Source organism: Ursus americanus, chromosome 34, assembly GCF_024610735.1.
Source record: "Ursus americanus isolate L20-20 chromosome 34, mUrsAme1.1.p, whole genome shotgun sequence".
In the NCBI taxonomy this organism is placed as follows: Eukaryota; Metazoa; Chordata; class Mammalia; order Carnivora; family Ursidae; genus Ursus; species Ursus americanus.
In genome coordinates, this window is record NC_142160.1 from 1,105,895 (window position 1) to 1,126,547 (window position 20,653).

At 50.6% G+C, this 20,653-nt stretch overlaps 1 protein-coding gene across 3 annotated transcripts in view; it reads left to right on the forward strand.

The window, feature by feature from the left end:
* FAM120A (family with sequence similarity 120 member A) overlaps window positions 1–20,653 on the forward strand; it is a 93,797-nt gene that overhangs the window by 64,976 nt on the left and 8,168 nt on the right. The window contains exons 11-16 of one of the 3 annotated variants that reach the window (XM_087858772.1): window positions 5,480–5,729; window positions 10,604–10,718; window positions 15,648–15,857; window positions 17,291–17,474; window positions 17,993–18,127; window positions 20,131–20,272. In XM_087858772.1, the coding sequence (XP_087714898.1) occupies window positions 5,480–5,729; window positions 10,604–10,718; window positions 15,648–15,857; window positions 17,291–17,474; window positions 17,993–18,127; window positions 20,131–20,272 (1,036 nt within the window). Of the gene's footprint in view, window positions 1–5,479; window positions 5,730–10,603; window positions 10,719–15,647; window positions 15,858–17,290; window positions 17,475–17,992; window positions 18,131–20,130; window positions 20,273–20,653 lie in introns of all 3 variants that reach the window. The other 2 variants (XM_045772598.2, XM_087858773.1) reach the window with 2 other exon arrangements.

Sequence of the window (20,653 nt, forward strand, 5' to 3'; positions counted from 1 at the left end):
TGGAGGAGCCTGATGTGGGGCTCGATCCCAGAACTCCGGGATCACGCCCTGAGCCGAAGGCAGACGCTTAACGACTGAGCTACCCAGGCGCCCCCGGAAATGTAGTCTCTTGATCAAGACATAGGATAAAGCATTTCATAATCTATAATGAGTGCTCTAGTTCACATGTGATTTAGCAGAGTTTCATTTTTAAAGTCCTATGATTAAAGCAGGATATCCACCCTCAGATCCTTAAAAACTCTGGCCTGTGAAAGTCATACTGAATTAGATGCTGGCAGTTTATTTTCTGTGTGTCCGTCCCTGAGTTCGTTGTTTTGCTGTTAGGAAATTCATCAGAAGCTTGTTTATTAGGACAGTAAGCTGCTCCAAGTCACCAGATGGGTCTCCAGGCCCCTCGAGGGGCCACGTGGAAGATCGCGGACCTGGCACAAATGATTTGCCCCGTGTTCTGGGTGGGGACAGTGGCAGTTGTTTTGGGGTGAGGTGGGTCCAAGGATCTGCATTTGAGGCTTCTGGCACTTGGGTAGGGACAGTTGCCTGGCTGGAGGCTTGGAGCATGAAGCTCCCGCCCTGCTGCCCCTGGGGTGCCCCTCGGCTGTCCCTCACCCCGCTAGGGAGATCAGGAGGGGCAGGAAGAAAGGGGGTCTGGTTCCAAAAAGACTGCAGGGTAACAAGACTCCTCGGCCACAGTAGAGGAGGTAAAACTCCAGGAAGTAAAGCGCAGTGATGGGCACATTTTCAAATATTGTCCCCTGATGAAAGTTGGCCTCTGTTTTCTTCAACAAGACTCCCCAGGACCTTAAAATTAAGTAAGAGAAACTGGCTTGTAGAAAGTGAAGGGATATAAGATACAGACACAAGAGATGAAAGTCCCGACTTTCTAAATAGGAAAAGCCAAAGGGAACATGGATTTCTTCGTGGTCCAATTTGCTTTCGCTTTAGAAATTTTGTTTGTGCCGAGTAATTAGTTCTGCTGATTAAAAAGAGGTAAAATTGATTCACTGTGGATTGTATTATAAAACAATATATGATCAATATTAGTGCGTTATTTTAATATGTGTGAAATTTGGTTATCATACCCATTTCCCCTGTGGTTTTGTGAAGGCTGTTTATATTTATCTGAATTTCCTTCCTCTACAAAGCTTTCTAGGAGTAGCATTAGCGACTGCCTTTTCCTCACCAACCTGTGAGCAGCTGAGCCCAAGGGGCAGCTGCACGGGCAGGAGGCTCCACGTGGCAGAGTTGGTGGCCCTCGTTCAGAGCCGTTTTTGTCGTAGGTTCTTGATCGCCTGCGTTCTGACACAGCAGCAGCGGTGTGCACAGGGAGAGTGAAGCGGGCATTGTTGTGGGCGTGTGAGGAGCACTGTGCTCCACAGCCTGTGGGGCCTCGCGCCGCCGCGAGTCCTAGAGGGCGCCCACCCGTGTTCGCACAAGGGAGTGGAGCCAGCTGGACCCCACCACCTCATGTGTTGGCTTCCTGTGGGAAGGAAGGCACAGCTGCCCTCGTGCCCAGTTTTCTGTTTCTGCGGAGATACAAAAGAACCAGATTTTGTTTTTACTTATTTGTGTGGCTTTGTTGTTTTTCTATACCGTGAGGCTCGGCAAGTGCAGTGGTCCTCCCCCCTACACGCACACACACGCATCCCTGCCCACAGACCACAGGCCCCGTTGGCCACAGTCGTGGGAGCGGCTTGTCTCCATCAACCTCAGCCATACCCGTGATGCGTGCATGCTGCCCTTGCACACACAGCCTGTAGCGGGCACGGCTAGTGCTCACGAGGCGCCAGCCCCAGGCTGAGGCATTCTTCATCACATGGCTCTGTCGGCAGCCACCACTGGTTGGTTGGAGTTGGCTTACAAAATGAAACATTTTCATTATTCCTGGTCTGGGATGGATCCCAGTCAGCGTTAAAACAGATTTGCAAGGTAGCTGGCTGCCATGGGTTTGCATGTGACGGCAAAGACGATGACTCCCGTCTGAGGGAAACACTGGGTTCTCAGCGACAGCTTAAGCGTAATCGTGTAGTCGGTCCCAGCTTGTATTTTGAAGAGGTAGGTACTTTGCGTAAAGAAGGTGCATTATAAACGTAGCCTCTACTAGTACAGAAAACCAGCACCCTGGAGTTGTTGTTGCAGATGTCAGTGTTGCTGTGGCAGAGGGAGCGGAGACAGTCTCCTGTTCAGTGTTTGCGAGTCTGCTTGAAAGGGTGGAAAAGCTGTAGTGAATGTTTGCTGATGGCACGGCTGGGTCCGCCGACCTCTGGGCATGAGGTCGTGTCTTACAACATGGGGTCGTCACGGCCATGCTTACCGATCACAGTGCTCTTGTCTGAGTGCCAGATGTGTGTGCTCAGGGGCTGTAATACCCTGGCTTCCCTGTGTGTGATCCTCATGTAACCAGTGCTTTTCGCAAACACAGGAGCCCAGAGGATGTGCTGTTAGCTCCTCGGCTTCTGTTTGTCCCTGTGAGTGGAGTGACAGAGCCTGAGCCCTCCGTCCCGGGCAGGGGCGTGTATGTGTACACAGGGGCTGCCACGTGTCACCCTGGAAACTGACATCCCTGGGATCCTTTATTAGCACTAGGCTTTAATGAGTTAACTGTGGTCCACCTCACACGCTTGTAGCCTGTAGCCACGTTACAGGCGGGAGGCGCCTGTTTCCTTTTCAAGATTGTGCTAGAGTGAGTCCTCGGCTCCTTTCCGTGGTGCCTGGTCCCTAGGCTGGGCCTCAGGGTTTGAGGACACCCTGGGTGTGGCGTGGTATGTGGGGGTTGGCCCCTGAGCCTCCCCTGCCTCCCCCGCTCCCCACCCCTGCCTGGTATATAGAAGATGCTCAGTAAATACCTATGAGGTGATTGGCCATAGGCTCCACCACCATTAAGTGGTGGTGTGTGAAAAGATTTCCAGAAGCAGATACACACATGTTAAAGATTGAGCAAGTCAGGAGCAGGTTTGCTCTCGGAACAAACTTTTGTGTTCCTGCACTTGGATTTTCTAAATTAGATCTGAGCTGTTCATGGGTAATGGAGATAGGCAACAGAAATACTTAGAAGGACAGAGGGAGTGACGCACAGGACCCTCCTTCACTGGGAGTACAGCGCCTGCCCTCCTTGCTCCTGGTGGGTGCAGAGTGTATCCCCAGCCATATCTCCAGGCAGTTCCCGGCAGCCTCTGCCAGCCGGAAGGATATGTGCTCAGCAGCTCACCCAGAAATTGGGGCACATGTGGGACCCTTCAAGCCTTCCGTGTGCACAGCCGTCTGGGGAGCCCCAGAGGGGGTGGGGACAGGCAGGCGTGAGAGGCTGCCTCCATCCTCCCCACCTACCCCCCCTTCCTTGTGGGGCCTGGATCTCAAGAACAAGAGTGAGCTACCCAAAGCTGTTTCTAGATGAAAGCAGGACACGATAAAGTAGAATGACCGTGGCAGGTGTTAGAGGACGGCGGGGACAGAGGTGGAGATGGACTTAGTGGGAATGCCTCCCGGAGAGAGCTCAGATCAGAGACCTGGTGCTGGGCAGCCACCTTGTGTGAGCATGCGTGCACGTGTGAGCATGTGTGCATGTGTGGTGGGGAGAAAGTGAGAGAACCCAGATCAGCTAATCCTACAACCGGAGATAAAATCTAATCAGTGCCTTTAAACCTTTGCCACCAAAATGAGTATGTTACAAAATAGATCTGTGCGTTTTGGCTTTTTTTGGCACGGAAAGGAAATTTGTGGTTTAACCAGTAGGCACCCAGCAGCCTCTGGTTAAGGGCTTGTTTTGTGACCAGCCTTGGCCTGTTTATCAGGGGCTGACGACTGCCAGCCTCTGATACTAGTTGGGCCTTGTGGTGGTGACGGCTGCCCGGTGTGCGTGCCACGTGTGCTGAGGCTTGGCAGGCGTGGGGCTAGATTGTGAGTCCAAGGACAGGGACTGCGTGGGTGCGTGTCTGGCGTCTCAAAATATGGTTGAATATAAAGACGCATGTATTTATATATACATGTGTATCTGTTTGCACTTGATGGACTTTAAGTGTTTTACGTGTTTTAGATTTTTCTTTAGTATTTAAACATTAAGATACTCAAATGTGAATGAAAGGGATTTTCCTGGTGACAAAACAGTAACTTTTTTGTAAGAAGACAATCCTGGGGAGCTGTCTTGACCTGGACCCTGCTCCAGCAGCCTGCTCCTGGGGGTGGGGGTCCCAGGGCTCCACAGCAGCTCCCCTTTCCCTGCCTTGTGTGGGGCTGGGTGTGCGGAGCTGGCTGTCCTGTTGCTGACGCCCTGTGTGTCCGGGTGTCTGGCCTCCCACGTTCTCCAGGACCCTGTGCAGGCGGGACGGGGTGGAGCTGCAGGTGGTCCATTGGTCATTCCACCAGTCAGGGTTTGGGCCTTCAGTCTCCCGTCTGCCTTGGGTGGTACTTTCGGGAAAGTGAGCCCATCTGGGGTGCGTCGTTTGGGTAGAGGGGCCTGGTGGAAGAGGACAGTGGAGTCCCAGTGCCATCCTGGTTCTGGGTGGGTCACACTGGCCGCTTGCTGGGACCCACTTCTGCTACGGTGGTCTTGGGCCCAAATGGGCTTTCGTGGCCTAGTAGATGCACACCCGGAGCCCAGCATCGGCCTGTCCCCTCAGTGCAGCAAGGAGACACTGGAACTCAGTCCCTGTGGCGTGCCATGTCTTCACTGTAACTCCCATCATACTGGATTCAGACTTATGTGGGAAAAGGTGCTTGTTTGCGCTTTAAGAATTAACGGACTTGAATAGCGGTAAGACAACTATGGAGAAGAGGCCACTATTTTGTATTAGATCAGCTTAGACCTTCTTGCCTTTTTGGAGGTGAAATGGGGAATTTTATGCTTTGTCTTCAGTCTTCCTGGATAGAATTACTGTGTGCTGACATCACCGGGATTTCAAAACACTGAATCTTGCCTCCGTTTGCTGCCTTACTGGGCTTTTGGGGTCTCACTGCAGGGAGCTTATTCTTACTAATCTTTAAAAACACAGTTTAACAGGTGTGTCTGTTAAAGGGGACCTTCAGGCAAAGTGGCACCAAGTGCATGTTATTTCTCAAATGTGATTAGTGAAAGTGTCTATGTAGAAAAAGATTAGTTATCTAAATTGGAGTTCCTTTGGATTTCCATGATAATCACATACTTCTGTAAATTTTACCAGTTATTATTAAAACTTAATGGACTTAATAAATTTTTTCCAACATCCTTGATTTATACGTCTTAGTTATATGGGGAAATCAAGTCATGATTCGATGGAGGAGAAACTTATCGGTGGCCTGAATGGAAATCTGGTTGAGCCACGGAAGTGTGTAGGGGACAGAGCGTTCTAGACCTGAGGACTGGTGGCCGCTGGCTTGCTGATGAGAGCATGCGTTGGGGTGTGAGCGGTGGCGTCTTCAGACTGTGGTGATTGGGGGTTGGATTTGTTTCGGCTTCCGGTGGCTAAGTTGGGCGTAAATGGTTCTCCTCTGCTCTTCCCTCCTCCAGTTCCGCCCGTGATCATTAAGGAGTGGGCAGCTTACAAAGGGAAGTCTCCGCAGACACCAGAGCTGGTGGAAGCGCTTGCCTTCAGGGAGTGGACCTGCCCCAATCTGAAGCGGCTGTGGCTGGGGAAGGCGGTGGAGGACAAGAACCGCAGGATGAGGGCCTTCCTGGCCTGCATGAGGTCAGACACGCCAGCCATGCTCAACCCAGCCAGCGTGCCCACCCACCTCACGGTGCTGTGCTGCGTCCTACGGTAGGTGCGTCGGGCGCCCCCAGGTGCGTCCATGTGAGACACGCATGGGCCGTGTCATCCCATATCATGTCTGTGATGACAACACAGTGTGTGTTTGAATCAGTCCTCACGGCATGTTCATGTAATGGGTCCATTTGGTGAATGTGTAACGCGTGTAACTGATTTTAAACATGAAATCACACTGTGATAAACATGTCACAATGATTTTAAACGTGCTTTATCCTTTAAACATTAGAGATTTTGAAGGCTATACACGTTACGTTATGTGTTATTTGGAGTTCTGTAGGGAAAATGCACCTCTTTTAGCCGTGTGTGCATTGGTACGGACTTGTTGTCTGTCTGGGTCTTAGGTTATAAGCTGCTGTACCCTTGTTTGTCTGGTTGCTCAGATTGTTTAGCTCGGGCCGCATGGGCTCATTCAGTGGGTCCTCGTGTCCTTTCTCCCCCAGCATGTCCTTCCTTTCTGGTACCACAAGATGCCGAGGCTCGTCTTGTATCTTCCCTGCTTCACCCTGGACCCTGCCCTCTCCAGGGGGCTGGCTCCTGCCCTTGAAGAGGGATTGGAAACCCGGATCTGGGTGCTGCCTGCTGCCGTGCCCTCAGCTGACAGGCCCCGAATGCCTGTGTGGACAGTGTTGGTGTTGGCATGCATACCTGAATTAGGTTCATAAGTTTTTCGAGGGGTTTTTTTTTTTTTTGAACCAATTTCCAACTTAGGAAAAAGTTGCAAGTACAGTACAAAAGAGTTTTTTTTGTTTAAGAGTTGATTTTTTTAAATTAAAGTATAATTAATATATGTTATATTAGTTTCAGGTGTACAGCATGTTGACTCAACAGTCGTGCACATCATCAGTGCTCACCACACACACATAGACTCCTAAATACAGAGAAGAAACTGGTGGTTGCAGAGCGGGAGGTGATGGGGCCTGGGCAAAATAGAGCCTTTTTTTAACCCACATACTGGAGTATGGTTTTCAAACAAACAAGGACATTTTCTGATATAAGCACAATATAGTCATCAGAATCAATCAATATCATGCCTTATTTCTGTCTAAACTTCAGGGTCCGTTTAAGACCCTCTTTTTATGTCTGGAGGTAAAGTCCTGTTGGTTTTTCCGCCAAACTCTGGAAGGTGTGGCCGCTCCTCTGTTACTGTGGTCTTGCGTGGGCTGCGTGCCTGCATCCTGACCATGAGGCAGGGCGGGTGTCCCCAGGGCTTCTCCAGTGGGGCTGCTGTGTCCCCTTTGTAGCTAGGACATGTTTCGTGGGAGGCTGTTCGTGTAAACACTCTGTTCCTCATCAGACTTCCATGGGCTCACAGCTTCTGCCTTCTTCAGTGGCCCCTAGGCCACTCCTGCCATCACTAAATGTGGTGTTCTGTTGTCACTGTCTGGGGCCGAGTCAGGCTGGCCTATGTGTTCTCTTGACAGGTCTCCATCATCCTGGGAGCGCCTCGCTTCTTCTCTTTCTCTAGGCAGCCCTGCTTCCTTGGCGTAGAGATGGTCAGGTCTCCTGGGGTGTTTCTGTTGGGCAGGTGCCCCATGCCTTTGGACCCTGCCCACATGGCGGCCTCTGAGCCTGGTGGCAGAGCCTGGGGGCCCAACCCTGTGTGTCCCTCCTCCCCGGTCCCCGACTCCCCTGTTTCTTACCCTTGGCTGACAACAGGACAGAGCTTTAGTCAAGTGTTCATTTCCTGACGTTTCTTAAATTCATGACAGCTTTAAGGTCAGTGACTCATGTAGAAGCCTCTCCTTCACCAAATTGAGGTTGACTGACACGAGTGTATTGAGGATTGGTTTGTGGGAGAGACTAAATCTTTGTTTTGAATCTTCTGTTTTCCTCGAATGGAAAATTCATTTATGGACCTGTTTTTATCAGTAAATACATATATATATATAGCCAAACGTTAGAGATGAAGATTTTGGTGCTCTAAGGTCAAATTAGCAAGAAGAAATTTAGTTGAATGTATTTCTCTCTTCCAAGTTTAAATCAGTGTGTGGCCTTTACCCCAGCGGACGGCTGACTGTCCGCCAACCTGGAGAGAGGACACCACCTGCCGTACCCAAGGCCACCCTCCTCACCTGGTCTCCTCCCTCGTCCTTACGGTCCCTCCTTGGCCGTCACCCCCGGCCTTTGTAAAGTCTTCCAGATTTCAGGAATGTGCTGGTCCCCATTTTTAAGACAATCTTTATGGGGTTTTTTTTGTAGTTGTTTATAGAAAATATACACATTTTAGAACTCGGGAAGATTAGTAAATGTGACTGGCCACATCACAAGAGGCTTGCCAGCACTCTGGTGGGAGGCAGGTGACCTGCTTGTCTGCGGAGATGGGCAGATACCTGGGGTTTCTTGCGTGGAGAGCCTCTCATGGTTTCAGGTCTTGAGGAGGTGGAGCTGGTTGAGGAGACGAAGTCAGGGAGAGGTGAGGGACTGCAGTTCATAGGACAAGTCCCCGAGGGCTTCAGGGCCAGGACACCAGTAAACAGTCTGGTCCATTTCCACTAAGAGAGTCTGTTCTACCTTCTGTATTTTGCTTGGGGACAGGCAGGTGACTGGCACACTGCACGGCCCCCTTTGGCTCCATGGCATGACCTCGGGTTGTGGGGGTGGGCTGAGTCTGAGGCCTCACATTTTGGAGGGCGTGGTGCGTGGAAGGTCCAGAAGGAGGGGTGAGGGTTGATGTGTGCCTCTGAGGCCCTGGGGTCGGCCCGGGAGGGGAGGCTGTGCGGCCCTGTGGGTGCCCAGCAGACGACTGTTACTGGACAGAACCGGTTCCGGCCTCAGGTTCGGCTGCTCACCTCTTGAAAATCAAAACTCGAGAGACAAGTGAGAGTGGTCAAGAAGAGGTCGCTGTATTCAGGAAGCTGGAAACCGGGAAGAGGGTGGACTAAAGTCTGGAAGGCCACCATCCTCGTCCAGGCCAAGCGGGAGGGTCTTAGAAGGGGACAGTGCAGGGAATGGGGAGGGGGCTGTGAGCAGGAGACACGGTGCCCATGTGGTCGGCTCTATGTCCACGGAACCCTGACAGACTTGCTGGCATTCGTGGCAGTTGTTTTCAAATGTGGTCGGGCGTTATCTCCTGGGTCTTTGCTACCAACAGAACTAGCTTGTGCCCAAGATGCGTTTTTCCTCATTCATCATTTTAAAAGGAACATGGGGAGGGGTGCTGGGGAGGCGTTCGTGTCCCTTGGGCACACAGGGTGACAGAGTGGGGTGGCCACACAACACTGAGCAGGCCTTAGGCCGGTGCCGTCCACGTGCGTGTGCTCGAGACGGCGGACCTCCTGTTCTGCACATTTCATCACTACGTTTAGGGAACTTTGAATACAGGTGTAGCCAGATGTGCACAGAGCACAGTGCTTGCCACAGCCACTGTTGTCGTGCCTTTGTACACACTTGCTGTGTCTCGCATCGAGCCCTGACGCAGACCGTCGTCCCGCAGGCATGTGGCGTTTGTCACTGCCAACATCGACACTTCAAGGACTGAAACTTCACCTCTATTAAACACATCCAGCTGAACCTGAACACCGTACAGATGCAGCATCTACTGCTCATGTGCCTTGAAATTACCCTCGCTTGACCTTGACTTCCTCCTCACACCACGTGATGTTCCTGCGAAGCGTGTAAGCTCTGCCCTGTGTCCCTGTCTCTGAGGTGGGGCAGGGCGGCCCCTGCTTTGGGGTTGCTGGGGCCGCGGGGCCTGAAGGTGGTGTGTGCTCGTGTAGACTGGTGCCTGGCACCTAGCGAGAACTTACGGGGTTCTCTTGGGGTTTTATTGAAAACACATGTCCTGATCTGCTGGACAGAACCTCCTGCTTTGCCTGTCGATGCACATTCCTGCGAGTAAATATTGATCGTTACCAAATTGCGTTCCACGCCACCTTGCTCCTGCGTTTGTCGACTTAGGTTTTAAGCTCTGAGAGAACTTCCTCAGCAGACAGGACTGGAAAGAGCCTTGTGTGGCACGCCACGGCTCTCTCTGCTCTTCTCGAGCTGCCCGTCAGAGGTCACAGGAGTCTGTCACCCCAGGTTATCTTTAGCGATCAGCGGCAACTTGACTGGGTCGTCCTTCAGGTTTGCCGAGTGCGGGGCTGGGTTGGGCTCTCGGGGAGACTCAGGCCGGGGCCGTGGCGGCTGTGGCGGCCGTGCCTTGGCTCGGTGCCCCGGGGTTGTCACAGAGGCAGGGCATGTGGCAAGGTGAGTAAGGAGGAAGACTGTGGACACCTGGCGGTTCCCAAGCAGCTGGCACGGATGGTTGTTTCAGATTTAAAAATCAATTTCACCCCTGGCTGCTCACACCAGGGCTGCCCCTGGGAGGTCAGCGTGTCCAAGGCTTGTGGGCACCGGTTCAGGAGGCCATGGCGTCAGTTCGGGTCCCGTGGGCCCCTTCCTGTCCCCTCCCCTGGCGCTTTCCTGCTGGTGCGGGAGCCTCTTCTCTGCACGTCTCACGCAACACTCGCTCTTCATCAGGAGTTGTGTCTTTTTTATTTGGACCTAGAGTCTGCCTCCCTGGTATCCAGTCTTGAATTGAAATAAATAAATCTGTAAATTGGTGCTTAAAATGTATTTTCAGGCTTTGAATACCTTACCAGAGTGAGTTGTATCAGAAATCACTGAGCAGCTGCTTTGCAGCCTGTGCAAATGTGGTGTGCTATTCTAATCACTCTGAAAGCAAACATTGTGTTGAGCCCAGGTGATGAGACACGCATTCGTAGCTGGTGTCATGCAGCGCGCATAGAGACACTGGGGGAGAACTCTCGGTGCCCCCCGCCCAGCACGTGTCATCTGAGTGTCCTTAAAACCTGGATGCCAGGTTCTGCGTGTGACTGGTGACCGCTCCATCCTGACAGCAGACCCTCTCTGTCCACCTGTAGGTATATGGTGCAGTGGCCTGGAGCACGGATCCTGCGTCGCCAGGAGCTGGATGCCTTCCTGGCTCAGGCGCTGTCCCCCAAACTCTATGAGCCTGACCAGCTGCAGGAGCTCAAGGTAATGGACAAGCCTCATTCCTTGTGTTGGGAAGCGTTGCTTCGGAGTTCTGTCATGAGGGCTGACCTCACTGGGCAGGGCCGCTCACAGCGCTAGGCTAGAAAACCGAGCCGCGGACTTGGGAGCCTTCAGGGCAAAGGCAGTATCCTTCCCGGTGACAGAAATGGTCAAGTCTACTTCTGTCCGATAGAGGTTTTCCCTCATTACCAGGGGGCATTTACTCTTATTTTCACATCAGGAAGTAAACTTACTTTTGTTTCAGGTGGGGACCCTGAACCCCCGGGGGGGGGCTTGGTCTTCAGGATTTTCTCACATCTGGCCAGGATTCTTTTCTCATTTCGTTCTGTTGTTCCTAATAACAGCATTCGTTTTCTCTAAAAAATAGTCTTGGCCCTCCTCGATTATAAACCCCTTTAAAAAGCCACTTGAAGAACGGTGTTACACCATCATCCCTGTGCCCCTTTTACTTAGCATTTAACATCGTATTCCTTTTAATTTTTCCTTCCAGTAACTCCTTTTGTTCTTTATTGTTTTGGCAACGTTAATTTTCTCCAAGTGGTCCCCTGATTTTTCAGGGTGCTTATCTTTTCAGTGCACTTGGGTTAGTCGCTGTGTTCGCACGGCTGTACTTGCTTTCTGTAATGTCTGTACTAAACTTTAGAAAGTTTAAGACTTTCCAGAGTTAGCTAGATCATTGGATCTGCCTTTTCTTTTTAATGTACAGGTTTTTTTTTTCCTTTGACATAGTTTTTGTTTTGTTTTTTATTTTGTTTTTTTAATATTTGATTTGTAATCAAATAATCTCTTTTGACAAATTGCCTTCACTTTTAGATCTTTTTGCCATTCTTTACGAAGGCATTCTTTCCCTGCAGGGGTGCTCGAGGCTCACTTTATAGATTTCAGTATTCCACAGCTGGGGCCCAGTCAATGTCTGGTTCCCCTGAATTATTGAGTTCAATTCAGTAATTTGGTGTTGAGTGGCCCTCGACTGTGCAGAGCCCAGGTCATGTGTGGTCGCCCTAGGCTTCTGATGACTTCAACACAAGATGTAAATAAGACAACAAAACTTAGAACCCACCCCAAATTATACTCTTTACTTTGCAGATCAAGCTTTTCTGTTTGTTAGACAGAAATTATTTTCATTTGTAATGTTTTTGAATTTAAGTTTTCGTTCTAGAGTGTTTGGCTGGGTGTCCCCAGAAGGCTGGCCCTCAGGGCAGGCTCTCGCTCCCGTGCCCCCAGCTGGTGGTGCCAGCAGCTCTGTCTTGTCCCCAGCCTGTGCTCAGGGGTGTTGTGAATACTTTGACTAGCGTGTGGTACCATCCCTCTACCTCTACTTCCTGTTTCTCTTATTTAGATTATTACATCAGTATTGACATCCCAGTTCTGAAAATCAGACCGCCAGGTATCAGGTATGCCCACCAAGCCTTATTCACCATCAAGTTGCTTTTCCTCAAAGTTCATCTTCTCTCCCATATCCTTTTCATTTTGGATCAACATACAGGGTGTAACTTTTGAAAGACAGCCACACCCTAAGCTTTCATTTTGGTTCTTTTGAGGTCTTAGTGCTTTCATGGTTTTCTCCTGATCCTTCATCTGAAGCCAGGTGTTTCTAGGGCTGTGTTTAGAAAGAGCTATTTACGTGCAGTGACTTGAGGCCCGCCACTGTCCCTTCGGCTCTTTCTGGTCTGGAGGTCTGCCTTCCCTTCCAGGACGGCCTGCACCGCTGGCACTTCATCCATAAGCAGCCCAGATTCCGTAGAGCTAGAAGGGGGAAACAGCATTCACTGGGGGGAAAAGGTAGTTTTTTGTTTTTTTTTAAGATTGAGGATTCTCTCAGCTATCAGATCGAGAACTGATAAGAATAATGATTATTTAAATGCTACAGAAATCCCTAGGCAGAGCTGAGAGTCAAAATTCAGTGATAGAAAAGTAAATTTTTAAACTGCTTTTTCATTTAACCATTAAAATTTTTTGTGTATCGAAAGCAAGGACGATGCTTTTCCATGAAACACCATTTCACTGTTTGGGATATAGTCAACTCTTGATTTTGGTGGTTGTCTTAGGGGACTCTGTCCAGTTTGTGGATTGCCCAGACCCTATTTTTCTTCTCCCATTTTTGTCCATTCTATGCTTTTTAGAATTAAGAGGAGAAGAAAAGAAAAAGACCCAATTCTGACTTTGGCCTCTCGTTGGCTTTTGTGATAGGAGGTTTAGTGGGTGGGGAAAGATGTTGAAAGCATTAATTTAGAATGAGTTTGTAAGAGTGCCATCTTGTCTGCGCGCTCTTTCTGCCCGCCGTGACCGGGAACAGTTGGGTGTCTGGCATGGCTCCTTGCAGACGTGACAGGGATCAACGGCCCTTGTTTTCCCTGCTGTATTTTTTAGACACTTCTCCTAGGCTACCCGCATGAAGGTAGTGGTGAGGGTCAATCAGCACTGACCCTGTGTTTGGAGGAAGGCGGAGGAAGGGTCGGGAGAGGGACGTTTGTACAGGCTCGTTTTTGTCTGGTTTCTTTCTCCCCTGCTCTTGGTGTCCCTATAATTGCTTTAAATTCTTGTGACAGTTTCACCTACTCAGTGCAGAATATGAAGATGGAGGAGGAGGCACTTTAAGACTGTGTCAGGCCCCTGTGGTACCTGAAAGAGTCAGGGTGCGAGCAGGTGAACATGGCCAGTCAAGCAAGGGTGGGGGGAGGTCTGCAGCCCAGCAGGGAGATGCCAGCGAGCAGCCTCACTGGCATGTGGTTCTTCAGGTAATTGGGCAGAGATTGAATTCCATATTTATATTTCCTGTAAAGTCAGAGAATTGTGTCACTTTCTCTGGTTGAGGAACTCTGGATACTGCTAACGATTTTCTCTTCCTGGGTGTGAGAGAGTGAGGCTGGGATACGACTGTCACAGCCACTCCTGCGAGCAGGGGCTCAGAGGCCGGTGCTGCCGGAGACCGGTGTTAGGACCCGGAGCACTCTGTGACCCCGTGTCCCCCTCTGTGAAGTGGAGTGCTAGGAGCAGTGTGTGTATCGCACAGCGGTCGAGACGTAAATGAGAACACGCACGGGAAAATGCGCACAGCGGCACCCGATACATATGTGTCATGGTCCCTGGAGGTGTTACATAGCGTTATCTGTATAATTAGCATATAGGGAAAGAAATATACAACACTGTGTGAAGTAATTTAGAAAATTGTTTGGATGAGGCAAGATCTACACAGCAGTTGAGATTTTATTTACATTATTTAGACTGCTTTTATTTTGAGAATTTTTTCTGTGAAATTATGGTAGTTGTTATTAGTAAAACTAAATGACTCGACAGTCATTTTTGAAACCCATATAAACCGTTTAGAATAAGTCTGTTTAGAATAAGTAGATATGTGTGTGAGTGAGGCTGACTTCCCCACGCCTCCCGTCAACTCCCCAGGAGAGGGCTCCATGTCTGCCCGCCTGGGCTGCGGGGGCTCCGTCCTCCATGTGAGGGTTGGCATGTGCACGTGGCCACCACTGGGAACCAGGTGCTGGCGGCCGCTTCCCCGGAAGGCTCTGCTGGGCTACGGGACAACACTGGGTGACAGAGCAGCCTCTGCACCTCCCCTGGCTTCCCCTTGGCCCGCTCGCTTCGAGGCCACGTTCCCGATGTCAGCTTTTCAGGAGGAGATGTACCCTGTCTCAGAGGAGAAGGGACTTTCCACTTCAAGTGAATTCTTTCTCCATTTTGTTCCTCTTTCCCTGTTTTCTGCTCATAAATATAAAAATGCACCCAGTCCCAACACGCAGCCCTGCTTGCCCTCAGCTGAGCACAGTGTCCCTCCCAGTGAGGCTGGGGTCTCAGGGAAGCGGCACCCAAAGCAGGGACTGGCGGGGGCTGGGCTGCAGGCACAGATAGGCTTCTCCAGGTTTGGAAAAATCAAAAAAACAGAGGTTGGAAAACAGTGGTAACTGATTATGGGAATGTTGGCACCGAGCACAAAACAGCAGACGCTCATAAATTTATCAGTATCTGGCACGGGAATGACCTTTTTCCTTTTTAAGGGAAAGCCAGGGCATCCGCCACATGTAGGCATTGCTTAGGTGGGAGCCCTGTAAAGACTGCATTCTTGGGACACCATCACCTTAGAAACTAAGGATGCAGGGCAGGAAGACAGAAGCCAGGCAGTGAGAACTCGGCTCTGGATAATCCACAAACCAGGTCCTTTGTAGACAGACAATCAAGAGTTGACTGTATCTGTCAGTGTTCCTTGCCCAGCACGCCAGGCGCGAGCAGAGAGGTCTGTGCGTGCACACAGGAGGGCGGGAGCACCAGCCGGGGGAGCCAGGAGAGATAGTCTGCATGGTCCAGACATAGTGTTTTTGTTGTTGTGTTCTCCATTTATAAGCTATCCATTCCTCCCGAAACATTTGACAGTCTCATTAATGAGTTGCTATCTAAAACATTAACATATAAAATGGTGTAAACATGAAGTACAGGTTTTAGATTGAAATTATACTGAATACTTTTTTAATATAACAACTTGACAAATGCAGAATCTTACTAGAATGTTCCTTGTTATAATCTTTCTGTTCCTACGTCACCAGTGTGTACAATCTGCAGTGTGACTTGTTTTCACACGTGGATTGTGGACTTGCCACGTGCTAAGGAGACTGCTGACAATCTGATACCATGTTGTGCCCGCTGCCGCGCACCGTCCTGTGTGTGTACGACACCCTGCAGATTCCAAATTGAAATTAGTATGTTTATAAAGCAGCCTCTTAAATTTAAACTACTAAGTGACATAAAAAGTCTTTGTGTTCAGATAGGACAGCGCTAGGGTCAATGTGAGGTGGTAGTAGGTGTGCTTAGGGGGCGTTTGGTGGAGGGGTGTCCACGTTAACCGTGGAGAAGCGGGTACTGTAGTGCGCTTACTCCATGGAAATCACTTTTTTCCATTTAAAGATTGAGAACCTCGACCCCCGAGGCATTCAGCTGTCAGCTCTCTTCATGAGTGGTGTGGACATGGCCCTGTTTGCAAACGACGCGTGTGGCCAGCCGGTGCCCTGGGAGCACTGCTGTCCTTGGATGTATTTTGATGGGAAACTCTTCCAGTCCAAACTCCTCAAAGCAAGCCGGGAAAAGACCCCACTCATCGACCTCTGTGATGGTCAGGTCAGTTGCAGGAACGTCGGCGGGGGGCAGGGAGGAGCAGCCGGCTGCCTCGAACCAGGGTGAAGGAATGCGCACTGGCTGAGGAGCCCGGGCCCAGCCCCACGTGTGCCCAAGTGCCTGTGCAGGCCACAGGTGCCGAGCTCTGGGGGCACACGCGACATGCTGCACTCACCTGAGCACTAAGTCACCAGACACTGAACTTTGCTCCTGGTGGGGGACACATGGGGCTGGGTTCCTGCCGGCCTCTGGCCACATCTCTGTCAGCAGCTCAGTACGCGGCCTTGTTTTACGTGTGTTTCTGTTGCAAGACATCCGATGAACATATGTTGTCACTTCCTCCCATTGTCCTCGAGGCCGGCAGCACTGTAACAGCCTGAAACAAGCACACGTGACACACACACTTACTCCACAAGGCACATCTCACAGCCTGGTACTTAGGGACACGAGCCAGCACTCGGCATGATGATCGGGCCCGTTTCAAACAGCAGAATCACCCACAGAAACACGAAAGCGTGGCACTAAGTAGACAGTGAACAGGACACTTGTTTACAGTGTAGAACCTGAAACAGGACAGCAGAGCCTCGGTGGTATCTCACCCCTCACCCCGCCCTGCACGGCTCTGCTGACAGCCGCGAGAATGCCACGAGCACTGATTTGGGGTTACACGTACATTTCAGCAATAGGGGAACCCACAAACGTGGAACTCATGAATAGGGAGGGACCATGCTTGTGTGAAAGCCTGGTTTAAGCATAAGGTGAAGTCAGCCGTCAGGCGATCTTGCCCCATTGCATGAGAGACGCTCACGTTTGCTTCAGGCTTCTAACTACGTGTTCTCCCCGAGCTGCCCTGGCTCTCAAGTCAGGCTCAGTGTAAAGACAGATTCACGGGGTTTTTCACTTGCTCAGATCGGTGAATCGGTTGCTCTATGTATTTATGTATTTATTAACAAAAGCCACTCCAGGTGAATGTTGAAGGTGTTTTTTTCACGGTGAATTTGACGCACACGAGCGGGTGGTGTTGCTGTCTGTGCACTGCGCAGCACATGCCAGGCCAAGCACTCAGTCCGCGGCACTGTCTGTGCTGCAGTGTGACCCATTTGGACTCAGCTGTTGGTTTCCAGAACCAAAACTACACTTTCGATTAAGAACCCCTGTAGTAAAAGGTTCTCACCTGGAAATAAGCCAAGAAAGCCGGGGTTTAAGTTGTTGCTTGTCTATGGGATCAAGGTCATGGGAGCGAGAGGGGTCTGTTCCTTGTTTGTATTTTTGGTCTTGCTTGCTTTCCGTACAAAGTGTGGCTACGCGTGTGTGACTGTGACTTGCAGGAAAGTGTGCAGACGCGTCCTGCCAGTTGGCGAGTCTCACTTTTCCCTGTCCCAATTCGAGTGAAGCCTTGTGAACCAAGTTTTCACGTGCCGGCACTTGACTTGCAGGCTGAGCAAGCTGCCAAGGTGGAAAAGATGCGACAGAGCATCCTGGAAGGGCTGAACCTCTCCCGGCAGAGCCACCCACTTCCCTTCCCACCGCCCGCAGCGCTGCCTTTCTACCCTGCCTCCGTGTACCCCCGGCACTTTGGGCCCGTCCCCCCGGCTCAGGGCCGAGGGCGGGGCTTTGCAGGTGAGTGTGTAGGCGCTGTCGGGAGGGACCACCGGTGTGTGGGGGACAGGTGCTCGCACTACGTGCACCACGTGTAGCCCTTGTGGTGGTCTGTGTCTTGCTGTGCTGGGCCTTGTAATTAATCGTCAGGCTTATGGTGAAGTTTGCAGCACCAGCTCTTTAGGATAGACAAGTGCAGACTCAGCTCCCGAAGCCATGTTGGGGAAGGGAGTGAGGGAAATACAGAAGCTGTTGCAGAGACCAGGTTTTACGGTCGGTCGGCTCACGCCTGGGGGGGCCAGAGGAGTCTTCTCTGCCAAGGCCACCCGACCCCCGGGCCAGTGGCTGAGCCCCCGTGGTTGACACTTCAGGGTTGTTCCAGTGCTGGCCAGAGGGGCTGGGGGACCCCTCCCTGGCAGCTGATGGTGTGGGAGCAGCAGCTGAAGGAGACGGGGTCACTCTGCCCAGAGGCCCACCGGCGGCTCCCCCCGAACCCACTCCTCATGGCTTCTCCGTCTTTCTCCACCCGGGTCCCACAGGAGTCTGTGGCTTTGGAGGCCCCTATGGGGAGACTGTAGCGACAGGCGCTTACCGTGCCTTCCGAGTGGCAACGGCAGCGGGACACTGCGGAGCCTTCTCTGGCGGTGACAGCAGCAGGACTAGCAAGTCGCAGGGTGGTAATTATGCCATGCCTTCTCCTAGAGCTTCGCTGCCCCGCCTGGCCCCCCTCTGCTGTCCTGGCCCAACACCGCATCCTTTCTGCTAGGCCCGCTCCCAGCCCTGTCCGTCCCCAGGTCTCTGCCTTGCAGTGGGGCCGTCGGGTGTCCATGCGGCCCTCGGCCAGCCCCAACATCGCCGCCTGTGGCTGCCTGATGGTGCCTGTTTGCGGGCTGCTCCCCCTGCAAGACAGGACTAGCTGGCGTAGAAGGGTCTGAGGCCGCAGCAGAGCTCCTGGCACAAAAACTTTCCATGGACTGTTTCATAGGAAACATTTTTAAAGAAAGCTCTAATACCACATATATAAATGAGTTTATTTTAAATTCCCTTTGCTTCTCTTCTTGTATGTGTTAGTCTTACAAGAGAGAAAAAAGTCTTAACATTTAGTTTTGAAATAACGTCTTGTGATTTTGCTGTAATTAGAGCCTGTGACTCGTAGCTTTGTCACATGTCCTGTATTTCGGGACTGCAGAGTTAGACCCGGCCGTCCCATCCACATTACAGGGCTCTTCAGATACATTTTCGTGTAACTTGAGGATAGGCAAGTCTTCCTCTCCTGCCCAGGAATGTTTTTCCAGCTCAGCAACTTGGGGCTGGAGGGAGACCTCTTCCGGAGCAGTAAAGACTCGTAGGCCAGCGCAGCCTCCCCCAACCCCCGCAAGGGGCTCTGGGGCCATTTTCTCCCCCTTGCAGGCCCTGCATGCCCCTCTCCTGCCTCCCACCGGCGCTTTTCTTCCTGCCCACGCAAAGTGCAGTGACGCGTGTTCTCTGCTTCACCATTGACTTCAGCTCCTTGTACCTCTTGTCTGGACGCTCACATCAGCGTGCATTTGGGTTACACCTCTGGGTGGGGTGGTGGCTGTGGACACTGTGGGGTCAGAAGCAGTTTCTTAAGCTGAAATGGCAAGAGGAACCTGCTTCATTACTTCCCCCAAACTGTGTCTGGAGCCCAGCTCTGCGCTGCCCAGTGGAGTCAGCGCCCGCCATTGTGGCTCTCGAGCATTTGGGCGGTGCTCGTCCAAGCTGAGCTGGGCCCTAAACACAAGATGCACATCCAGTATGGAAAACAGAATACGAAATATCTAATTAATAGTTTTTATATTGATTACGTATTACTATTTTGGATATATTGGGTCGAATAAAACATATTATCAAAACCTATTTCATCCGTTTTTACAAGTCTTCAGTGTGGCTATTAGGAATGTGAGGCTTGTCCTAGATCTGGTTGTCGGGCAGAGCTGTCTGGCAGCTAATTGTCATGTTGAAAACCTGAATGATGGAGAGTGTGTTAGAATCCATTCCATCTGCCAGGAAATAAGCTTGAAGTTCTTTTCTGTTTGTTTTTTATCAGAAGTTATGCTATCAGTTAATTATTTGAGAGTTTTCTTAGTTAAGTCAGAAAACCTTAGAAAATGTGGGCTCTACGTAGCTAATAGAAGTTAGTGAATACAAGGGATATTTGTGACCCCACGTGAGGGAATTCTAATTTAACAATACAATGAGAAATAACAGCCACATTTACTGGTTAACTTCTGTAATGTTTGGTGAAGGCAGGACACTCAGAAGCAGTTACCCAAAGAGAAAACATTTCTGAGTTTGCAGGTGGTCCGCCTTGGTGGTGGAGGCCGCGTGCCGTGAGCACCCAGTGGCAACACTTTATTGAACCTGTTTCCATCTAAAAGCCATGCAGTCTACATTTGTATCTCGTTTCAGTTACGAGTTCAGTGAATAGCCAAGACATTTGCTTACTCTCAGGTTTATTTTTAACAACAGTTAAAACCATTAAAATCAAATGTGCGCATAGATACTTTATGTAATAAATAAAAAGTCTTCACAAAACAAGGGAAGAGGGCTTTATGTGAAATATAGACCACAGTTGAAAAGAAATTGCTTGCTTGTTTCTTTTTGCTATTTTTAATTGTGTGATTGTCAAGATTTGTTTTGTCTATGTTTTATGCAGGAATCCAGCCTATACCTTCTCAGGGAGGGAAGCTAGAAATAGCTGGCACTGTGGTCGGCCACTGGGCTGGGAGCAGACGGGGCCGTGGGGGCCGCGGGCCTTTCCCCCTACAGGTAGTTTCTGTTGGAGGACCAGCAAGAGGGTAAGTTCTGAAAATGTATTTGTATTAATAAGAAAACAGCCCCTTCTTTCAATTATGACTTTACTAGGAACATTTTTTTTTTTAATATTTTATTTATTTATTTGACAGAGAGAGCCAGCGAGAGAGGGAACACAGGCAGGGGGAATGGGAGAGGAAGAAGCAGGCTCCTAGCGGAGGAGCCTGATGTGGGGGCTCGATCCCAGAATGCCAGGATCACGCCCTGAGCCAAAGGCAGACGCTTAACCACTGTGTTACCCAGGCGCCCCTACTAGGATATCACTAGATACATTCTTTGATGTCACTGTTTGTGGTTACATAGGATTTTGTCATATAGAGTATTATGTAGTTATTTCAACCATTATTAAATAATTATCTACACAT